The 24,593-nt window shown below is 35.1% G+C and overlaps 1 protein-coding gene across 1 annotated transcript in view; it reads right to left on the reverse strand.

The window, feature by feature from the left end:
• The window catches only part of ABCA10 (ATP binding cassette subfamily A member 10), a 79,667-nt gene that overhangs the window by 11,190 nt on the left and 43,884 nt on the right, over positions 1 to 24,593 (reverse strand). Inside the window, exons 21-26 of the mRNA XM_026456777.1 lie at positions 23,456 to 23,593; positions 16,363 to 16,470; positions 15,538 to 15,708; positions 15,212 to 15,325; positions 5,790 to 5,909; positions 4,888 to 4,974 (exon numbers count right to left, since the gene is read on the reverse strand). Of these exons, the coding sequence (XP_026312562.1) occupies positions 4,888 to 4,974; positions 5,790 to 5,909; positions 15,212 to 15,325; positions 15,538 to 15,708; positions 16,363 to 16,470; positions 23,456 to 23,593 (738 nt within the window). The remainder of the gene's footprint in view (positions 1 to 4,887; positions 4,975 to 5,789; positions 5,910 to 15,211; positions 15,326 to 15,537; positions 15,709 to 16,362; positions 16,471 to 23,455; positions 23,594 to 24,593) is intronic.

The following is a 24,593-nucleotide window of genomic DNA, read 5'->3' on the forward strand; positions in this document are numbered from 1 at the left end:
CTCAAACACAGTCTTTCTATCATATAATTGATCTGAAGAACAGACAGAAAAACAATGAACTATAAATAAACAGAGCCTCAAAGATTATCACGCATACCAAATATATGTAATGGGAGTTCTAAAAATATAGGGAAGAAAGAACAGAAAAACATTTTTAAGAAATGATGGCCCCAAAGCTTCCAAAATTTGTTTTAAAAAATATTTATATACACGTTCAAGGAGCTTAACACATCACAGGTAGGATAATTACAACAAGTTCCATATCTAGACAAAACAGTCAGATTGCTGAAAATCAAAGGCAGAGAAAACAGGAAGGGGGAGAGGACTCATCACTCAAAGAGAAGTAACAATACAATTTATTCTCTTCAGAAACAATGGAGGCCAGGAGAAAGTGTAATGATGTATTCAAAGAGCTGAAAGAAAAAAATTTATCCAAAAATTGTATATCCAGTAAAATAATTTTTCAAAATAAAATCACCCCCAAGTTGTTCCAAATTGACTTAATGTGGCCATCATTACATTGAAAAGGGAGACAAGAAAATAAAGAAATAAATCAGCTATACAACTTTTATTTTTAAAATAGACCAATGGAATAGAATAGAGAGCCCAGAAATAAACCCTCCCATATATGCTCAAATAATCTTCAACAAGGGTGCCAAGACCACTCAATAGGAAAAAGACAGTCTCTTCAACAAATAGTGCTAAGAAAACTAATGCTAATATGTAAAAGAATGAAGTGGGGGCCTTATATTATATACAAATCAAACTTGCAGAAAAAAACTTCATAAAATTTGACTAGACAGTGATTTATTCAATATGACACTAAAAACACAAACAACAAAACTAAAAATAGGCAAATGTGTTTGCATCAAACTAAAATCTTCTGTGCATCAAAGGACACAACTCACATGGTGAAAAGATAACCTACAGAATACAAGAAAACATTTTCAAATCATATATCTGATAAGGAGCTAATATTCAGAATACATTTTTAAAACTCCTACAACTCAACAACAACAAAAAATTCAAATAACCCAATTTAAAAATGGGCAAATAATGGCCGGGCACAGTGGCTCATGTCTGCAATCCCAGCACTTTGGGAGGCTGAGGCGGGTGAATCACGAAGTCAGGAGATTGAGACCATCCTGGCCAACATGGTGAAACCCCTCTCTACTAAAAATACAACAATTAGTTGGCTGTGGTGGCATGCACCCATAGTCCCAGCAACTTGGGAGGCTGAGGCAGGAGAATCACTTGAACCCAGGAAGTGGATGTTTCAGAAAGCCAAGATCATGCCACTGCACTCCAGCCTGGTGACAGAGCAAGACTCCAAAAAATAAAAAAAAAAATTTTTTTAATTTAAGAAAAGCAAATAACTGGAATAAATTATTTCTCCAAAGAAGATATATAAATGGCCAACTTTAAAAGTCAATGAAACACATATGAAAACCACAATGGTATACCACCTCACATCCATTAGGATGGCTACTATATAAAAAAAACGTGTTGGCAAGGATGTGGAGAAATTGGAAATCTCGTACACTGTTGGTGAGGCTGCAAAATGGGGCAATTGCTATGGAAAACAGTATGGAGATTCCTCAAAAAATACAACCAGAACTATCATATAATTCAGCACTCCCACTTCTAGGCATATATCCAAAAGAATTGAAAGTAGCATCTTGAAGAGAGATTTACACACCCACGTTCATAGCTTGGCTTTTCACAATAGCCAAGAGGTAGAAGCAATGCAAATGTTCATTGACAGAATGAATAGATTTTTAAAATTATAGTATCTATATACAATTCAATATTATTCAATCTTAAAAAGGAGTGAAATCTTGCCATACATCTCAACATGGATAAACCTTGAGAACGTTATGCAGAGTGAAATAAGCTAGTCACAAAAAGGACAGATACTTTATAATTTCATGTATGTAAGATATATAAAGTAGTAAAATTCATAGAAACAGAAAGTAGAAGGGTGATTACTAGTTTGGGCAAAGGGAAAAGGGAAATTGTTTAATGGCTATAGAGTTTCAGATTTACAAGATTAAAAATTCTGGAGATTCTTTTCACAACAATGTGAATATGCTTAAAAAACTGAACTATACGTTTAAAAATCATAAGGATGGTAAATTTTAAGTTACTTTTTTTACTACAATTTGAAAAGCTGAAAAAACTTATATGTAAAAAATAACTGCAGTTATTTTAGTCAGGTCACTGACTAAAAGCAAATAGGTAAGTAGCCATGAAGTAAAATGTGGTGGGATGTGATGAAAGCCGCTTCTAGGCCTGGCTCTTAAAACGAGGGGACTTCAAAATTATCATGAAAAATGCCTGTGATGAAAAATCTATGTGTGGATTTCAAACTTGGGGGGCAACAAAATAAACTTATCCTAACTTCTTATAACATGTTTGAACAGGATCTGGTTTGAGGTACTAAGAAGGGTACATTCATTTGAAAAGAGGTACATTCATTTGAAAAGAGCCCTTATCAGAACATGAATTCTGCTAAAACTGAAGCAAGAACAAACATCAAATGTATGGAGAAGCTTGGAAGGAAGAATGGTCAAATCATCGATGATATAAAGAACTTTATGAGGGCAATGGCCCAAAGAAATTCGCAACTTACAAATGGTTAAGTGGTTTTAAGAAAGATCAAGACAATATTGAAAATAAATCCTATAGCAGCAGACCATCCACATCAATTTGAGAGGAAAAAATTCATCTCGTTCATCTCCTAATTGAAGAGGACTGACAATCAACAGCAGAAACAATAGTCAACATCATAGACATCTCAACTGATTCAACTCACATTATTCTGACTGAAAAATTAAAGTTAATCAAACTTTCTACTTAGTGCGGGCCTAAACTGTTGTGCCCAGGTTAGCAGCAGACAACAGCAGAGCACTCAATGGAGATTTTAAACACATGGGATCGATACTCTGAAGCATTTTCTTTTTAAATAATTGTTTACAGGAAATAAAACACAGCTTTACCAGTATGATTCTGAAGACAAATCACAATCAAAACAATGGCTACCAAAAGGTGGAAGTGAGTCCAGTTAAAGCAAAAGTGAATTAGTCAAGAGCAAAGGTCATGGCAACAGTTTTTTGGATGCTTAGGGCATTTTGTTTGTTGACTTTCTGGAGGGACAAAGAATGATAACATCTGCTTATTATGAGAGTGTTTTGAGAAAGTTAGACAAACATCCAGGAAATCTTTACTAGGAGGTCCTTCTCCATCATGGCAATGTTCCTGCTCATTTCTCATCAAACAAGGGCAATTCTGTGAGAGTTCCTTTGGGAAATTATTGAGGGGTATCCACCTACAGTTCTGATTTGGCTCCTTCTGAATTCTTTTTGTTTCCTAATCTTAAAATATATGTAAATGGCACCCATTTTTGTTCAGTTAGTAATGTAAAAAATACTTCAATGACAAGGTTAAATTCTTAGGATCCTCAATTCTGTAGGAATGGACTAAATGATTGGTATCATTGCTTACAAAAGTGTCCTGACTTTGATGGAGGTTATGTTGAAAAAATTACATATATACATATATATGTGTATGTATTTATATATATATGTATGTATATGTGTGTGTGTATATATATGTATGTGTGTTTATATATATGTATGTGTTTGAGACAGAGTCTTTCTCTGTTGCCCAGGCTGGAGTGCAATGGCACAATCTCAGCTCACTGCAACCTCCACCTCCTGGGCTCAAGCAATTCTCCTGCCTCAGCCTCCCGAGTAGCTGGAATTACAGGCACATGCCACCACACCCATCTAATTTTTGTATTTTTAGTAGAGATGGGGTTTCACCATGTTGCCCAGGCTGGTCTTGAACTCCTGGCCTCAGGTGATCCACCCGTCTCGGCTTCCCAAATTGCTGGGATTACAGGCATGAGCCACAGTGCCTGGCCAAAATTTATATATTTTTATTTTCAACTTTTAGTTACATTTTCCCATGAGGTTTTTGGAGTCCCATCTTGTCTAATGTTCTAACCTTTTCTTCCACTGCAGAGGCAACCCTGAAGATTGAGGGGTTTCAAAAAGCATAGCCACCAAATGGAGGTGGGCAGCCAAATACACAATAGAATTTATTTGAAAAATAAAACCCTACTAAGTCTTGAAGTTTCCAGGGTTTGTTTGTTGTGTCAGAGTTGCATACTTAAATGAACATATTCCCCAGTTGGACAATTCTATGCCTTTAAAATTCAATGGTCAATTAAAATGACTACATATGGGACATCTCTGCAGGTATTTACAAAACAGGAAAGATATACATTCATTATACAAAGACCCAGGTAAAAATGTATAAAAGTTTATGAATCAAACAAATTTAGAGGTTTCTTCCTTGATAAACTGCTGTTCCATTATTAAACCTCTTTAAACAAAACCTCTTTAAACAATAACCTCTTGCAAACAAGAATATGTTTCCTCCTTCTGTCTCATTTACCATAATAGACAGAAATAACATTTATATTTTGTTTCACTATCTTTCCCCACTATAAAATTTCATTTAATTTCTCTCCTTTCCTCCTCATTATTCAAATTAGTTGTTATTAATACATATTTACTTGATTTTGAGCCATACACCATATGCTGCATTTCTTACATATTGCCTCAAATTGTCTTTGGATGCATATCAACAATGGCTATCACAATAATAGCAACCAAGCCTTTAAATGTTCTAGTATGTATTATATTATCTGTGACTGTATTTAAAAAATATCTTTAGTTTTTACTGCCATTATATTGGAATGGAAAATATAGGAAGAGTGGGTATTTAAAGACATTTAAATTTCGCATACCTTGAATAAGATTTCACAGGGCTATGAATCTTATGCAACATATATATATTTAGGCAGAAAATGTTTCTTACTATTAAGGTTGTTAAAAGAATGGTTTTATTGACTTCATTTATTATACTGTCCAGACTGTCCAAGTTTGTCATATACATAAAGTCGAGCTGAAAAAAAACACACCAAGAGTTAAATGCAAGTTTCTCTATAAATATAAAACTTACACATTAAATACAACCACATTGTAATTGTACTTGACTTTCTATGGGACAACAGTAGGTATTCCACGAATTGAGATAAGAAGAGTTGTTTTCTGATGCTAAAGTCTATTGATGACCTGACATCTTTCTTTAGTTATAACTTCCAACACTGTTTATTTTCCAATTGTATGTAACAGGGATTTCCAACTTTCTTTTTAGTGGGAGTGACAAAGTACAGAACTATGAAGTAGGCAAGGTTTGTCCACAGTTTCCCAAAATTCTCAGTGGTCTTTAGTTTCTGTCAGAAGTGGTTAATAGAATCATGTTTTCTTTCCCTCACTTGCAAGTCATATACTCCAAAAGCAATTTATTGACACTAAGCAGTATGCAATCAATAAGCCCAACAAGATTTTAGACATTGATCAACATTGAAATGAAAAACTTCTATCCCCGGGCAAGATGGATTCACCACAGACAGCATGTTTTATAGGAATGGAAAAAGTTTTAGTCTTGTCTCAGAATCCCCTCTGGAATTCATAAACCATGGTTGGACTTCCTGCTGCATTTCTGCATGGATTGACCCTCTTCCTGCTAGTATGAGTAGTGATCTCAGCAAATTTGACCGCTTTCAATTTTATACAGCTTTAAAATCTTATTTTTAGAATTTATAAGCATTGAATAACTTCAAAATTTTATAAATGCACCTGTTCCAACAATGGGTAAGGATTTTATTAATGGGCTACAAGGTCAAGACCAGAGACACAGTAGGTATCACTGCTTACCTGGATCAATAATATGACATATCCCAGCAAAGTGAAGGAAGGTATGAAAATCATGCACAAAATTAAGTTGAGGCTTTCATATTGAGTTGATACCAGAATTGTGGATACACATATTAAGATCTAGAAAAAAAATCCAGAGGTATTATAATTTTCTCTGTTATATTTGATATCTTAAGATATTTCCTATGAATAACCTGTTTTCCTGGGAGATACTGCCATTTTCAACTTTCACCTTACAGATAGAAATATTCTTAGGATATCCTCTTTAGGAAGTATCAAACTTTCACAGCAACTAAAACACAGGATTACAATAAGTTCTGACATAAATGTCATGAAGATTTTGCACTACCCAGTAGAGATAAACAACAACAATAAAAGAAGGTGATATAACATTATTTATTTTGTCTATTATAATAAATCTTAATACATTTTCAGTACAGGGATACAGTGAAGAATTAACTGATGATTTGACTTGGGAACTTAAAAGGCAAAATAAACTTTGAGGTTGGTGTTTATTGTCATATCTAAGCAGTCAGAGAAATATAGGAATTATCAGTCTTGATATCCAAGGTAGGAATATTGAACAGTTCAGAACACTCTTAGAGGTAAATTATATGGATGTCACTTTAAAGGGCAGCCCTATCCCCACTCAGACTGTTAGTAGTTTCCAAAAATGGCTCCCTGGCTCCAGTTCTTCTGCCATTCAAAATTCATACGACATTCCGAAGAGTATATACAGTTGGCTTTGAACAACATTAGTTTATTATAGGTGGATTTTTTTCAATAAATATGTTAGAAATTTGGGAGAAGATCTGTGACAATTTAAAAACCTCACAGATGAACCACATAGTCTAGATATATTGAAAAAAATTAAAGAAAAGTTAAGTATATCATGAACACATAAAATATATGTAGACATTAGTCTATTTTGTCATTTACTACTGTAACCTATAAACAAATTTATTATTAAAAGTTAAACTGTATCAAAACTCACAGAGAAACTCTTACATACCACACATGTTGCCATTAGCAATCAAGAAAAATATAAACATAAAGATGCAGAATTAAATCATGACTGCATAAAATTAACTGTAGAACACGCTGTACTACTGTAATAATTTTGTAGTCACCTCCTGTTGCTACTGTGATGAGCTCAAGTGTTGTGAATATTCCCTTAAAATGCTGTGTGAGTCTAATCATCTCCTTACTCTCAAGCAAATGGTATATCACAGTAAAAAGTGGCCTCTCATGGTTCTTGCAGATCTTTCACTGTGTTTAGTGCACTACCATAAACTTTGAATAATATCATAGGACCTGTCCAAGTTGGAACTGCCACTAGTGATTCTGGAAGTTCTCCCAAGAAACAGAGAAAAGTCATGACATTACAAGAAAAAAGGTGAATTGCTTGATATGTACCACAGATTGGGGTCTGCAGTTGCAGCTGCCTGCCATTTCAAAATAAATAAATCCAGTGTAAGGACCATTGTAAAAATAAGAAAAGGATGTTTATGCATCTGCCACTGTAGCCACACCAGCAGGCACAAAAACCTTTCACTTTTTTTGAAATACCTTTTTATCTCCTATTGATGATCCAACTTTTATACCTATAGGCTTTAATACAATTTGAGAAAAAGTGAAGTCATTATATGACAACTTAAAGTAAAGGTTAAAGATTTAAAGCTGGAGTATGTAATGCCCTCAAAGGATGCTTTGATAATTTTAGAAAGAAGTTTAACTTAAAAAATGTCAAGATAACAGAGAAAGCAGCTTCTGCCAATCGAGAGGCAGCAGACAAGCTCCCAGTTGCTATTAATAAAATCATTGAAGAGTAAGTATATTTGCCTGAATGCGTTTTTAATACAGATGGAAGTGCCCTATTCTCGGGGGGAAAAATGCCACAAAGGACAGTGATTATTAGAAAAGAGAATCAAGCACCAGGATTTAAGATAGAAAAGGATAGGCTATTTGTGCAAATGCAGTTCGGTTGATGATCAGTACCGCCATTATCTATACAGCTGCTAACACTCAAGCCTTGAAGGGAAAAGATAAACACCAACTGCCAGTCTTTTGGTTATACAAGAAGGTCTGGAAAATGAGAACCCTTTTTCTGGATTGGTTCCATCGATGCTTTGTCCCAAAAGTCACCAAGTACCAAGTACCTTGCTAGTAAGGAACTGCCTTTTAAAGTTATTTTGCTATTGGTCAGCACCCTTGGTAACCCAGAACAACATGAGTTCAACACTGACGGCAACAAAGTGGTCTGCTTGCTCCCAAACACAGCATCTCTAATCCAACCTCTAGATCAGGGGTCACAAGAATTTTTAAATGAGTTGATGGGTACAGCACACCAACATGGCACAACTATACATATGTAACAAACCTGCACGTTATGCACATGTACCCTAGAACTTAAAGTATAATAAAAAGAAAAAAAGAAAAAAAAAGAACTTTTAAGGCTCATTACACACAGTACTGTATGGAAAGGATTGTCAAAACTATAGAAGAGAACCCCAATAGAGAGAACATCATGAAAGTCTGGAAGGATTCCACCACTGAGGACGCCATTGTTATAGAAAGAGCTGTGAAAGCCATCAAGCCTGAAACAATAAATTGCTGCTGAAGAAAATTGTGTCCAGATGTTGTGCATGACTGCACAGGATTTACAATAGAACTAATCAAGGAAATAAAAAAGAGATTGTAAATAGGGCAAATAGGGTGGGGAGTGAAGGGTTTCAAGATCTGGATCTTGGAGAAATTCAATAACTAATAGACACCACATCAGAGAAATTAACAGAAGACAATTTGATGGAAAGGAGGGTTTCCATTGCCAGATGATGAGAAAGAAGATGTAGAAGAAGCAGTGCCAGAAAAAGAACTGACAATCCGAAAATTAGACAATCTGAACGAAGGATTCTGATTACTCAAGGCTCATTTTGACTTATTTTCTGACATGAAATCTTCTATGATACAGGCACTGAAACTAAAGCAAACAGTGGAAAAAGGAATGGAGCTATATGGAGATATTTTTGGAGAAATAAAAAAGCAAAAAGACAGAAAATTATAATATATTTCTGTAAAGTTACACCAAGTGTGTCCATCTGTCTCTCCCACCTCCCTTTCAACCTCTTCCACCTCCTTCACTGACACCCCTAAGACAGCAAGTCCAACTCCTGCTCTACCTTCTCTTCCTCCTTGGCCTGCTTAAAATGAAGACAACAAGAATGAAGACCAAGAATGATAATCCATCTCTACTTAACGAATAGTAAATATATATTTCTTATGACTTTCTTAATAACATTTTCTTTTCTCTAGCTTACTTTATAGTGAGAATACAGTATATAATAAATATACAAAATACATGTTAAGCAACTATGTTATCAGTAAGATTTCAGTCAACAATAGGCTATGAGTATAAGTTTTAGAGAGTCAAAAGTAACACATGAATTTTCAATTGCATGGGGCAGGAGGTTTGGTGCCTCTTACTCTGACATTGTTCAGGGGTCAAATATATTTTTATTTGAACAGGAATCATTCTCTTTTATATTCCATTGAATGTAAGTACTCTGATTGCAGAAAATTTGCTTTGTTCATGGTTATATCCCAAGCAAAGTATCTGGCACATAGGAAGATACAATCAATACGAATGCATGAATAAATATTGGGAAGGACAAAGAATAAGGAGGATTTCTATTTTTCTGTTTTTATTCAGCAAATAATCAAAAAATAAGCATATTAAGAGCCCAGCTTATTCAAAACATTTTGTTAAATAGTTACTGTAGTTACAGGAATAAACTTGGAGGAAGAAAAGGAAGATGACATGGTTTGACTCTGTGTCCCCACCCAAATCTCATCTTGTAGCTCCCATTATTCCCATGTGTTATGAGAGGGACCCAGTGGGAGATGACTGAGTTATGAGGGCAGGTCTTTCCTGTGCTGTTCTCATGATAGTGGATGGGACCAACAAGATCTGATGGTTTTCAAAACAGGAGTTGCCCTGCACAAGCTCTCTCTTTGCCTACTGCCATCCATGTAAGATGGACTTGCTCCTCCTTGCCTTCTGCCATGGTTGTGAGGCTTCCCCAGCCACATGGAACTGTGAGTTCTCCATTAAGCCTCTTTGTAAATTGCCTGGTCTTGGGTATATGTTTATCAGCAGTGTGAAAACAGACTAATACAGAAGAGGATAATAATTCCTCATGAACATTTACTATTTATCAAATATTTTAATGAGCAGTTTACCAGCACTATAATAGTTTATGCTCTTTTAAAATCTCAATCCTAAAACACTAAAAGTACTACTGTTATTATACATATATTCTGATGTTTAAATAACTGAACCTCAAAAGAACTGAAATAATGTGTTCAATTTCTTACAGCTATTAAGTGCCAGACCATTACCGATTAAAACCTGGGGCTATCTGACTCTAGAGCCAAAATTCTTAATCACTTTACTTTCCTAAGGAAATACTGTATCAGTCAACTCTCCATACATCAAGTCAATATATAATGTGTTGGTTATCATGAACTTATATATACAAAACAGGTGTTTTTAAAAGCCTAAAATGGAGAAGCAGACAATGTTTGTGAACTGGAAGATTCACTATGTAAAGATATCATTTCTCCCTCAAAGTAATTTATAGATTCAATGCAATCCCAATTAATATCACTTCTTGTGGAATTTGACAAGCAGATTCTAAAAAGTGCATGAAAATGCAAAGAATCAAAAATAGCTGAGATACTTAAAAAAAAACAAGGTGGGAAGGTTTGCTCTCTCAAATAAAGCTAGCATAATTAAGACAGCATGGTATTGATGTATAAATAGAAAAACAGATTAACAGAAGAAACCAGAAAGGCCAGAAATAGTCTTGATTGATAACAAAGGTAGCACTGCAAAGCAGTGAAATAATGATATGAACAAGTGGATATATAAATATGATACATATCAAAAAGGCATATAAACAGTGTTTCTTCCATATTTCTGAAGGAATAAACAATATAAACTGAAATAAGTTCAGGGTTTCATCAGCTTATTTTGTAAATATTGTGCATATTTCAGAATCTCCTCAAAGATGTAAAGGTCATAGTATTTGTAATTATTAAAGGTATTGCTCTAACAAAATACATAGCAATATATCTTCAGTATTGTGTAAAAATTAAGTTAGATTTTCTGGCCGGGCGTGGTGGCCTACTCCTGTAATTCTAACACTTAGGGAGGCCAAGGCAGGCGGATCACCTGAGGTCAGGAGTTAGAGAGCAGCTTGGCCAAGATGGTGAAACTCCATCTCTACTAAAAATAAAAATATTAGCTCGGCGTGGTGGCACATGCCTGTAGTCCCAGCTACTCAGAAAGGTAAGGCAGGAGAATCGCTTGAACCCGGGAGGTGGAGGTTGCAGTGAGACGAGATCGCCCCATTGCACTCCAGCCTGGGTAACAGAGTGATACTCCATCTCAAAAAAAAAAAAGGAAAAATTAAGTTAGATTTTCTAAATCTAACAATGCAAGTGAAGAATGTATCTTTGACCATCTTGCTTCTTTTATCTTTATTCCATTCCTTTTTGTCATCTTACTACACTAATTACCCCATCAATATTGTTTTACTCATCAAAAAAAAAAAAAAAAAGAAGTCTTCCATTAACCATTCCTTCTGGCAAGCAATGATAGCAACAACAAGACCTTGTAAGGAGTAATTAAACACTTCCTGTTTCTGCTTCTGCATTCTATATTTATTCTTCCATCTGCTACAAACTGTATTCTACATTCACTGCTTTATAAAACTGCAGTCTCAAAGTTAGTTGTAGACATCTGTATGTAGAGATATGGCATAACAGATACCCTAAAGGGTCTTACCCATACTGTACAATTAAATTTTGAGAAATTGAAACAACTGTCCCTTAAATACACTGCTACTTTCAGGGGGAAAAAAAAGTGAGGAAATTCTTTAAGGACAAAAACAAAGTCTGAAACCCAACTTGGGCCATTAAGTAAACACAAAATCTGCTTGGGCTGAGGACAAGTTCCCGTATCAGACCATGGGTTAGGAAGATATGATTTAGGTTCTCTTTAAAGTCATTCCCTGCAAAGAACTTTAAGAGATTCAAATGAACCCCCTTGATGGGAGCTCCTTGTAAATCCCATATTGAAGCATGAAACTCTAAGTTGGCTTAGACAATCTTAGATGGATTCTATACTGCACTTCTCACAAAAATAATTGAAAATTTTTGGGGGATGAAACATCTCTAATATAGAGTCTTGGGAGTTCCACACTTTAAGGTCAACCAAGAATGAGCTCCTCTCCCCGACAAAAAAAATTATCAAACATACAAGGCAATAAGCACTAGACGACTTTTGAGACTAGAATTGTCAACAAGTAGAAATATTGTTTTCAATGAAATGTTGAAATAAATCAAATATGAAATATAAAATAATAGCAAGTAACAAAAGATTATGAGAAATAACTAAGCATATTTTAAATAGAACCAAAAAGAGTTTTGGAAAATAAAATGGAAATTTTAAGTAGTCAATGAGTTAAAGATAATTTAAATGCAGATGAATTTAAAACAAGTGAATTGGAAGAAACTTCTGAAGCTTTCCCCAGAAGGCAGCAAGGACAAGCACATGGAAAATTTGAATGAAGTGCTAACAGATGTAGAGAATAGTATGAAAAGCTAATATTATCTCAGTAGAGACTTAAAGTCAGAGAGGCAATATTTGAAGTGGTATTGGCTGAGAATTTTCCTAAACTGAAGACAGAAATGAATTCCAGGCAGCAGAATTTATATAAAAATAAAGATAAATAGAAAATCACACCTAGAAACATTGTAATGAAAGCTAAAGTCAAAGGTTAGTCAATGAGAGAGCCCCTGTGAAGGATAGCAACTGACTGATAGCAGACATCTGAACAGTTAAAATGTAAGCAATAAGAGAGTGAATTTTCAAAGTGGTAAGAGAAAAGGATTGTCAACCTAGAAATGCATAAGCAGCTAAATTATGTTTTAAGAATGAGGGTGAAAAAAGTTTTTTTTAAACTACAAGAGTTTATAGCTAACTGACCTGCTTAAAAGAATGTATAAATGATGCATTTTGGGAAACAAAAAAAAATGATTGATCTCAAAAGGGAGGAAAAAAAGACTAAAATCCTATTATGAATAGTGAACAAATGGATTGATTTAAAATGTACACAAATCTTTTTTAAGTTCTTAAAATGTTAATAAAAATGCTTATTTGAGGGATAAAAAAAAGAAAACCAAAACACTAGACAACAGCATGTAAGTAGGGTAAGAAATTATTAATAATAAAATCCCCAAAATACGGTGTTGGAAGTAATTAGGATATTTATCAACTTTAGGCTTTGTTAAATTTAGCATGTAAAAAAATTTTCAGGGGTGTTATGGGCTGAGTTTTGCCTCCCCAAAATATATATGTTTAAATTTTAACCCCCAGTAGCTCAGAACATGACTATATTTAGAAATAGTCTCTAAATGGGTAATTAAGTTTAAAGGATGCCATTGCAGGAGTCCCTAACCCAACATGGCTATTGTCTTTGTAGGAAGGGGAGATTAGGACAGAGACACATCTGAAGGGAAGACCATGAGAAGACACTGGAAGAAGATGGCCCTCTATAAGCCAATGGGAGAGGCCTCAGAAGAAATCGACCTTGCCAATAGCTTGACTTTGGAGTTCTAACCTCTAGAATTGTGAGAAAATAATTCTGTTCCTTAAGCCTCCCAGTCTGTAGTACTTTATTTTGGCAGCCCTAGCAAATTAATACAAAGTAATAAAATATAGATTATGACTTTCAAACCAGAAAAAAGAAAAATATGGAATAAAAACAAAATCAAACAAAAAAGGGAAGAAAGAAGAGAAATCACATGCACAAAGCAAAAAGTAAAATAGTGTAACTTCAAGAATATCAAAAATCACAATAAACTCACTAAATTAAAAGCAGGTTGTCAGACTGAATTAAAAAACAAATAAAATCCAACTATATTTCTTTTATGAGAGACAGGCATTAAAGCATAAGAACAATGAAAGTTAAAAGTAAACACACATGGCAGAAAAGATTTATCAAGCAAATACTGAACAAAAGAAATCTCGTGTACCTATATTAATATGAGACATATTTGACTTTATGACCAAAAACCGTAAGAATAAATAGGGTCTACACACTATTTATTTATTGGTGTATAAGCATTCCAGACTTCAATGCACCAAACAAAATAGTCTCAAAATATACAAAGCAAAATTGGATTAAATTAAAAAGTGAAACTGACAAGCCTACCTTTATAATGGAATTAGAAGAGAAAAAAAGTAAAGATCAATGACTAATACCGATGGTTCAGAAGACATTACCCTTGGTTATGACACCTGACCATTGCAGAACAGCCATTGATAAAACTGGCCCAACGAATTATGTGATCAGCTGTCACAGGGATGAGATTTGGAAGCTTAGAAGCAATTTAATAGCCTTTAGGATTTCTGCTGGCATACTGAATTCTACAACTGGTTGTATCTGTGATATTCCTGTTTATACTAAATCCAACTTTTAGATACTATTCACAAAGGTCAACTAATGTAACTATAACAGCTGCAGTGAAGTTAAACTTTGGTCCCTTTACCCTAATCCCTCCACCCTGTCCACAGAAAGAGAAAGGAAAATCCAGAAGAAAATAAAAAAACAGAGTCAAAGTGTAGACCTTGTTTTCTCACCGCTGATCCCCAAACTAAGGGCATGCCTAAGATGAGCCTGGGGAGAGAGTTTTATACTGCTTAAGAAAGTTATGATTTGGATTGACCAATCTTTCAGATTTTTTTTAGTTCTTTAAGTGAATTGTACTTAACAAATTGGAATGTTTGAAATGGTCAGAAAGCTATAAGCAACTGCTCAAGATATCAGCAGTGATAGGGAAGGAGATGCAGTAGCGTATGCCTGAAGTAATAAGTAAATTATTGAGAAAACAGTTTCTTATTTATTTTATTAGTCTATATAGCCACCTATCATGCTTGTTGTTTGTTTGTTTTTAAGTAAAGAGAATTATTTAAGAGAAAAACCTCACTGAGTTGAGCGGCCTGGGTTTAAGTCTGATTCTTTTCAGTTTTTCCCACTCTGTAAAATGAAGAAACTGTCCCAAATGATCTAGTCTTTCAGCTGTGACATGCCATGGTTTCTACAAATAGTTTACTTATTTCCAAAGAAACAGAGTTCTGAAAGAGAAACCTCAAAGAACAAATAGAAAATAAAGGAAATAAAATGAACAAAACATTCTGAACCCATAAACATGGTACAACAATAATGAAAGTACAAAAGAAAAACAAACAAACAAAAAACCATTCTCTTCTAGGCAAAGTAGTTATACTTGAATTTGCATTTTAAAAAACTTTAAGAAAATTTAAAATAAATGTGCATGCATGTATATATACTTACAATAAAAAAGTCAAAAGACCAAACACCATTATTTTTTCTCCACTTGTGAAAGATGAATGAAAACACGTATGTGAGGAATATAAGAGAAGCTGCACAACCAATTATGCATACCACCTGCAAAGAATAAGGATTAACGGCAAGATTAGAAATGGCAAATCATAGACGGAAAGAGAAGGGGAGAGAATCAGGTCATAAAGCTGCCTAAGGCAATTTTCTTATTTTCTTGCATATTACATGCCTTTTGCTAACGAGAAAACATTCATGAAAATGAATTTTCATTTTGATTCTACTATTATAATTGGCCTGGGGAAAAAGTGATGACTTACCAAAACAAACGTGCGTTCCCATGAAAACTGGAATTCCAGAAAGATGAAGTAGTAAATTAAATGTATTGAAAGGAGAATCAAGAAGTGTAATGGAATGTCCACCAGTGCCTGTCCACACCAGTATGCTGAAGGCCAAAGGCCTGAAATCCATAACTGGGATTGAACCTTTTTCTGACAAAGAAATAGAAGGGATAGAGGAAGGGATCTTAGTTTGAAAAGATTCTGTGGTTATGTAAAAAAAAAGTTTAATAAATTTTAGAAGTAGTATGTTATAGTGTCTGTGTGACAAAAAGCATTCTCCTAAGTGTCTAGCATCCCCAATGGAAATGTGTAGTTATCAATGGAAATGTGTAGTTAGTGGTTCAACATGAAAGTCTCAGCTATTTTTAAAGTTCATTTACCCATTGGTACAGATTAATGAAGATGACTACACTATATATTTTTAAAGCCCAGTTTATTAAAGCATAGTTAAATAACTGGAAACATTGTATGGCTGACATTTCATGCCATAGTTAAAAATCTAAATTCCCTTTGGAACTGTGAAATAACTGCATGGATCAAACAGTACCACATCTTCATCTCTGAAGTTTATTTAGCATGGTTTCCCTTACAGCTGAGGCAATTTTATTGTGCTAAATGGTAAACTTTCTGACTTCTTTGAAATCATGTGTTTACTATAATCTATAATGATATTAGATTTTAATGTCTGTGTAAACACATTAACCAAAGTACAACCCTGTGTGTATGAAACAATAAAATTCCAATTACTAAAGTCAGATAAAATCAATCTCAATCTCTCTAATTTCCTCTCTCTCTCTCTCTTACTTTATAATCGCTGATGCTGCTCATGCCGATAAAAGGAGAAATGCAGTTTGTGATCAACAACAGAAATATGGACCCATCTATAAAACCCAAATCCAGCACTATGTCATCCTGAAAAATGAAAACACATCAGTAAGTTGTTGCAATTGTTACAAATTATACAAACATTATACGATACATTTCTGGGAAATAATGAAAAACTCTGGAAGCATTCACCTGATTTAAGAAGCAAAGAGACAAGTAAACATGTTTTGTTAAACTTAGTGGCAGGTTCCATTCCCAGGAACAGGATGATATAAAAGAAATTCAAAATCTCAATTTTATATGTGTATATAGTAGTCTCCTGTTTCCACAGGGGATATATTCCAAGACTCCAAGTGAATGCCTGAAACCTCGATAGTACCAAACCCTATACATATTATGTTTTTTTTAATCTGATAACTGAAATGGCTACTAAGTGACTAATGGGTAACCTATACAGTGTGGACACACCAAACAAAGGAATGATTCAGTTTCTGGGTATGAAGCAGAAAGGGCAAGATTTCATCATGCTACTCAAAACAGCATGCAATTAAAACATATGAATTGTTTATTTCTGGAATTTTCTGTTTAATATTTTAGAACCACAGTTGACAAAGGTAACTGAAACATCAGAAAGCAAAATCACTGTGAAGGGGGTCTACTGTACTTACAGGGCATGAGCAGTTTCTCTTTTACATTTGCATCTGATACTTTAGGGAGCTACAGTTATCATCTCTGAAGCACTGAGTTAAGCTGTCATTTGTTTCAGTTCTCTATTTCCAAGTTGGCCTCTAATAGTAACTGTTGTGAAGCTGGACTTACGCTTAGGCATTATGCCTACCTACGTGCCAGATGTAATTAGAAGAGAGCAAATCTTCCCTGCCTAAATAATTTGACTTCTAGAATTGTTTAAATTAAACAATTGTCAAGGCATTGAGGGGTCTTTAAGTTTTTTTCCAGACGCTGTAATTTATTATTATTATGACAAAAAAAAAAAAAAGCTAAAGAAAAGGAGTGCAGAAAAGATAAGTTTTTGTCATAAATGCAGGTGCGGGTGGAAGGGCAAAAAAGAAGCAATGAAAAGGTTGTTCTAAGAGACTAATACGTCTTTACGTATTAGTAAAGACGTGGGAAGAACCAGATTACCAGGGGCTAAACAAATGCACAATCATCAGTGTAATGGAAGGGGAACACTTGAGACTCCATATCCCTGCTTCCCAGTATCACCCCTGGGAAGGGGTATTACCCATCTTGTTGATTCTGTTGCCTGATATTAAATGGGCCAATGTCATTGGTTGATGCACATATCTGTTTTCCTCTCTGAGAATGGGACAAGATTTCATCGTGCTACTCAGAACAGTGTGCAATTTAAAACTGATAAATTGTTTATTTCTAGAATTTTCTACTTAATATTTTTCAACCATAGTTGACCAAGGGTAACTGAAACCACAGAAAGCAAAATCATGGATAAGGGAGAGTACTGTACTTAGAGTGTACAAGCAGTTTGGGTCCAACTAAATAGATACATTTTTCCTCCTTTATGTCCTGTACTTTCTACTTGGGGGTACAGCTTAATTTGCTACCCTAAATCGCTGCTTTTCTTTGCTCCCCCATCTCTCTTCTGCATATCCTCTCCTTCATCTTAATGACTCCCAAAGTATGCATCATCTCCACCTACTTCTCTGGGTTCCTTGCTTTTAAAATATTCTACAGAAAGTATCTATTTGGGTATACTCTGCTTTATCTAATATACTAAGTCGAAAACTAATACTAGCATCTCCTCCAAATAAACTTTCCTTTTCCACTTCCCCATTTCTATCAGTAGTTTTGTTACTGTTTCAATTTCCTAAGCTACAAAATTGTCTTCTTACATGCATAACTCTTTTTTACACTTCTTTCAATCTGCCATTTAATGCTACTATTCTATGAAATTCACATGAGTTTTTCTTTTGTCACTTACTCCTCTTCCTGTATGCTGGTCCAGACACTTTTGTTAGCTTCTGTTGGTCCTTGACTGGCATTTGAATATTAATATATGATAGGAAGATTGGGGGTCCAGATACACAGAAGGTCAGAGCTAACCAATGAAAGTCATTATTAGGCAGAGTTCTAATACAGGCATTGGAATCATTCATCATTGAGATTCCAATGCCATATTAGAACTTGACTTGTGAATGTCCAATTACATTCCTTAGTATATTTCTATTTGCAACTTAAGTATATCAACTTCAGAGGCACTAGTGAAGACTAAATGAAATAATGCATACTGAGGCCAGATGCGGTGCCTCACACCTGTAATCCCAGCACTTTGAGAGGCTGAGGCGGGTGGATCACCTGAGGTCAGGAGTTTGAGGCCAGCCTGGCCAACGTGGTGAAACCCCATCTCTACTAAAAATACAAAAAAATTAGCTGGGTGTGGTGGTGCATGCCTGTAATTCCAGCTACTTGGGAGGCTGAGGCAGGTGAATCACTTGAACCCAGGAGGCGGAGGTTGCAGTGAGCCAAGATCTTGCCACTGCATGCCAGCCTGGGTGACAGAGTGAGACTCTGTCTCAAAACAAAACAAAACAAAATGTGTGTATATATATATATATTAATATATTATATATATAGTGAAATAATATTTTTATTTGCTACATGTAGCATTTACTATATGAGAGGTGCTCAATAACTAAGAAGAGTTGTTTTTAAGATGAAAGCAAGGATGAAAGCACTAGAATTTAAAACAGACCAGGAAGCAATATCAGGCAAGAACCAACGAAGTAGCTAAGGAACAGATGACAACTAGCTTAGTGAAGTATACATTTCAAAGTCTAGAAGGATAATAAGAAATAAAAATGGCATAATTTTAAAATAGTGTGAAAATGAGGTTATTAAAAGAAGTCATGACAGCTTTAGAAGAACACCTGCAGCAATCAGAGGCAATGTACAGCCAAATCTAGAGGAACGGGAGCCTCACAGAATTGTGGAGCTAGTGACTCTTCTATGCTGGTGGTTCTCTAAGTGTGGTCCCAGACCAGCAGCATCAACGTCACCTGGGTACTCCCTGGAAATGCGAGTTCTCAGACCTCATTAAATCAGAATCTCTGGGGATGGTGTCCAGTAATCTGTTTTAACAAGCCCAGCAGGTGATACTAGTGTATGTTAAAGTGGAAGCACCTCTGGTGTATGACTTCTGCTGGGATATAAATCAGCCCTAAGATTCGAGCTGTCCCTGAGAAAGGAAGTTATTAAATCTGAGTAAAAGGGAAATTATGACTGAAAATAAAAATAAATTATCCTCCACAGTGGGTGAGCAATAAAATATACTATACTAATCCCTATTCTTACTATAATTGATTATTTTGTTTGGCTATGCATGAGTAAAAGAATGAATAATTATGGTTTTCTTTCAAAAGAAAATACCTGTTTCTGGCAAAAATGCAACAACTAGAAAAAGACTGAAATTCTTATCTTTCCTAAAGAAACATCATTTCCATTTGAATATTTTAAAAGTTATTCATGAGGGACTAAGAGAGAACTCAGCTTCCCTGGATCCACAGGAGACAATTTAATATCCAAATTGCTTCCTTGACAAGCCCTCCTAACATTAATTTTGTCTAGATTGATATACATTGCAAGAGAAGAAGGTTATGTATCTATGCATTGTCTCCTCTGTCTTCTGATTCGGTTTAGCAAAAAAATAAATTAAAGAGCTCTATCTGTTGAACCCCGGAAGCGGAGGTTGCAGTGAGTCAAGATCACACCATTGCACTCCAGCTTGGGTGACAACAGCAAAACTCTATCTCAAAGAAAAAAAAAGAGAGAGAGAGAGAGAGCTCTATCTGAACCTCGTCAAAAGGGAAGAATAAGAACCCCATGTAAGAGACCTACCTAACATGTTGGAGCAATCAACAATGAATGTATTTGATGTCTGGAGGTAATATGCTAAGACAAATATTCTGTGAGTTCATGAGTAATAATCTTAGTAAGCAGATTCAGAAACTAAACTCAGGTAACTGGTGGGTCCCTCTGGGGCCCACTGGCCACTTGAGACCCATTCAGCTCTGTGCAGGGTGAAAGTCTACCTGGAAAAGATAAATGTGTGTCTCACTGCATCTGAAGCAAAAGCCTCCACAGTAACTTCTTTCCTCAGCTCCATTTCTATTTACTCCACCAAAGGATTAACATAACATTCACCAAAACACTGGGAAAAAGAAAGGAAGAAGGAAGAAGCAGAAGCAGAAGAGTCAAAAGGAAAGGTACCCTCTATCAGACTGCAGGTGATAAGGAGGGTCAACCCAGGCTACTTTCTGCAGGAGCAGAATTTCTTTTCTTTCTTTTCTTTTTTTTTTTTTTTTTGAAACGGAGTCTCGGTCTGTCGCCCAGGCTGGAGTGCAGTGGCACAATCTCGGTTTACTGCAAGCTCCACCTCCCAGGTTCAGGCCATTCTCCTGTCTCAGCCTCCTGAGTAGCTGGGACTACAGGCGCCCGCCACCGCTCCCAGCTAATTTTTGTATTTTTAGTAGAGACGGGGTTTCACCATGGTCTCGATCTCCTGACCTAGTGATCCGCCCGCCCTGGCCTCCCAAAGTGTTGGGATTATAGGCGTGCGCCACCGCGCCCGGCTGCAGAATTTCTTTATCTTGATATTCTCTATGGAATTCTCTTTGGCAGCACCCAGAGGCCCTGGCAAGCTTCCTGCTACCATTGAGGGGAAAACGCCAAACACTGTCTTTCTTCCTCCAGAGCTGTCTCATGCTCAGCCAGACCTACTTTCCCTACAGAAAGGGAAAGTTTTTTTATTAAATGCAGGGTGAACTACAGCGGTTTGCACTCAGTAAACCCAGAATACATTTAATTCTGAAAAATCCAAAAACCCTTTATATAATATTACTTAAAAGCTGCAAGATAATTTTTATGTCTTTACTGTAATGGAGTGAAGAGTTTGTCTGACAAAGGCTAACTGTAACATGCTTCACAGTAATTATAATAATGACTCATGGTTGTGTGATACATTAAACACTTTTGAAAATAATATCTTAGTTGAATGTTACATCTACTTTATGAGGTAGAAAAAGCAAGTATTAAAATAAAAAAATTTTTAAAATAGGACTATTACAGATTATCTGCTTGTAGTTCCCATCTTGCAGAAGAGAAAGCTGTGCCATAATGGTAATAAACAGTGCACAGCATGACTGGTTATCCAGTCTACCCACTCATTCATCCATTCAACAAACACTTATAGAGCTTCTGCTCCATACAATGCATCATCCTTTGTGCTAGAAATAAGTCAAGTATAATTATTACTCTCAAGAAGTTCATATTTGAAAAACAATGACAAACTCAGTCTGACTCAGTTCCACTGAAAAATAAATTAGGAGGTCTTTAAACATTAAAGCATCTGCTGAAAAGTCCTGGAGGATGTCAGAAGGAGGTTGATTAAAAAAAAAAAAGGCGAGACAACATTGATTTTATATTAAAAGTAAACAAGGCTAAATAAAGGCACGATTAACTCTGGAAGTATTGGGAAATAGATGAAATTATATTAGATATCACTCTTGAGGAATTACTAGAACTAAGTTTTGATTGTATTTTTCTTATTTTTGCTCTGAACTGGTAGCACATTGCTATTACCATCTAGAGAGACAGTGTATTGTTTTATATTAGATAGTTTCTGCACTTACAATTAAATCACCATCTCATTTGCAGAAAACTAGAGTCTGCATTATACAGTATTAATTTATTATGCAATTTTCCAATAAAATTTCATTATCTAAAACCACTATGCATATTCTCGCTAACATCCACATGATTTCTATAATTTTTCCCTTTTTTATCTATCATAATTAAACACATCGGTTAGGAATTATTTGACAATTTAGAAAGGATAACCAAATTGCATCTGATCAAAAATTGCACTTCACACCCTAAGTTGTAAAACATAAAGAAGCCAAACCCAAAAAGGCACTGCAGAATTTAAAATGAAGAACAATAGAACTGTTAAAAAATCATAATTTCAGGATTAGACCATATTTTATCATAAATCCGTTTGTGGTGGAGATATACATATACATATGTGGGTGTCTATACATACATTCACACTTTTGCATTTGCATTAATCAGTGTATATGTCTTATATTCATCTAATTCTCCAGGGAAATCTGACAATCTGACATAAAATTAAGGATTTAGGTTTAAGGTATCTCTGGTATTCTTCATTTCCAAGCAAATCCATTCATTGATTTCAGTAAATATGCATTGAGCACCTAGTAAGTTGTATACGGTAAACCAAAGTCAAAATTATGAGTTTTCAACAGTCCTGTGATTTTTTTCTCTTTTATTTTAAATTCTGCAGTGTCCTTTTGGATCTTGGTTCTTCTAATATTCATGTTGGGCTGTAATTCTTGATCAGACAAGATTTTAAACTAGAGGGTTGAGGCCAGCCATAAAATATAACTCAACAGAATACAAAGTCTTAATAAATGTAATGGAAAAAATAGATCAGGATAAGGGTTAGGAAATGATAGGTTACATCTAATTTACTAAGAATTACATACTTAAATTTTTCCATAAAACTTTTGAATTTTAAAAATTTAAATAGATTAAACATAAAAGTACTTGAAAGACTCTTGATCTTTCAGAATAAGTAATAGCAAACGTGTATTTGAATGTTTCCTCTTTCCTTTACAGGAATGTAAGCTCTGTGTGGGTGAGATTTTTGTCTATTCTATTCATGCTGTATTCTCAACATCCAGAAGTACCAGAAAATAGTACACTCGGGAAGTAGTTATTGAATAAATTTAAATTGGTATATATATTTATACGTGTGTGTGTGTGTGTGTGTGTGTGTGTGTGTGTATGCCATGCTATGTTCTAGGTACTCAGTAAATTCATTTAATCTTCATAATAATTCTATAAAGTAGGTACTATTACACTCCCTATTTTGCAGATGAAGACACAAAGGCAAGGAGTAGCTAACAAACTTGCTGTTAAGTGGCAGAAGCAGGATTTGAACTCACGTGGTAGACTCTAGAGCCCTCATCCTTTATCCCTCTGCTGTGTTGCCTCTTATATAAATCAATACTCTACTTACATGAGAAAATGACGTGCTCTCCGTTTGAATAAGCTCCGTGAAGTTAAAAATTCCAATAAGGGCATTGCTAACAATTCCCATAAGAACAGGAAAACAATTCAATTTCTTGGTATTACATGCAACTGAAAATCTGTAATCCTTAAAATAAAAGTACACAAATATAAGTTCTAAATTCTTAGAGTAAATATATTTATTGTATACTTTGTATATAACCAGAGTGGAATTAGAGTGAGGAGACTATTAATTTTTCTTTGACGCTTCTGCCTTCTTTGAATTGGGACAAGGATGCATTATTTTTGTAATTCAAGTGGCTTGTTTTGTAAATGAAATGGATTAACATTTACTAACATGAAAAGATGTCAAATATTTACATTTTATGTGACAAATAAAGTTTCAAGCCTCCTCTAATATGATGTCAATTTGGAAAACATATTTAAATTCCCTATCGTTCCAAGTATTAGGATGTGGCCAAAAAAAAAAAAACACCACTCATCATAAAACAGTGCATTGAAGCAAACATACCTTCTGATCACCAGACACTATGATGGCTCCATTGTAGGAGGGATCGTCTGAGCCATTTCTGTTTCTAAAGTCATCTATTTCCAAAACTATATCCTGACGCTTCAGTGAATGCACGAGGTCTTCAATATTCGATCCTAATGTAGTGGAAGGAAGGCAACATGAAAAAAAAAAAAAAAAAGCAAGAAAATCAAAGTCAAAGCTTAAAATAATAATGATTCCCAATTGTGTTAAGAAAAACCCATTGTCAGATGAGTAGATTGCAAAAATTTTCTCCCATTCTGTAGGTTGCCTGTTCACTCTGATGGTAGTTTCTTTTGCTGTGCAGAAGCTCTTTAGTTTAATGAGATCCCATTTGTCAATTTTGGCTTTTGCTGCCGTTGCTTTTGGTGTTTTAGACATGAAGTCCTTGCCCATGCCTATGTCCTGAATGGTACTACCTAGATTTTCTTCTAGGGTTTTTATGGTATTAGGTCTAACATTTAAGTCTCTAATCCATCTTGAATTAATCTTCGTATAAGGAGTAAGGAAAGGATCCAGTTTCAGCTTTCTACTTATGGCTAGCCAATTTTCCCAGCACCATTTATTAAATAGGGAATCCTTTCCCCATTTCTTGTTT

The sequence above is a fragment of the Piliocolobus tephrosceles genome, chromosome 16, assembly GCF_002776525.5.
Source record: "Piliocolobus tephrosceles isolate RC106 chromosome 16, ASM277652v3, whole genome shotgun sequence".
Classification (NCBI taxonomy): Eukaryota; Metazoa; Chordata; class Mammalia; order Primates; family Cercopithecidae; genus Piliocolobus; species Piliocolobus tephrosceles.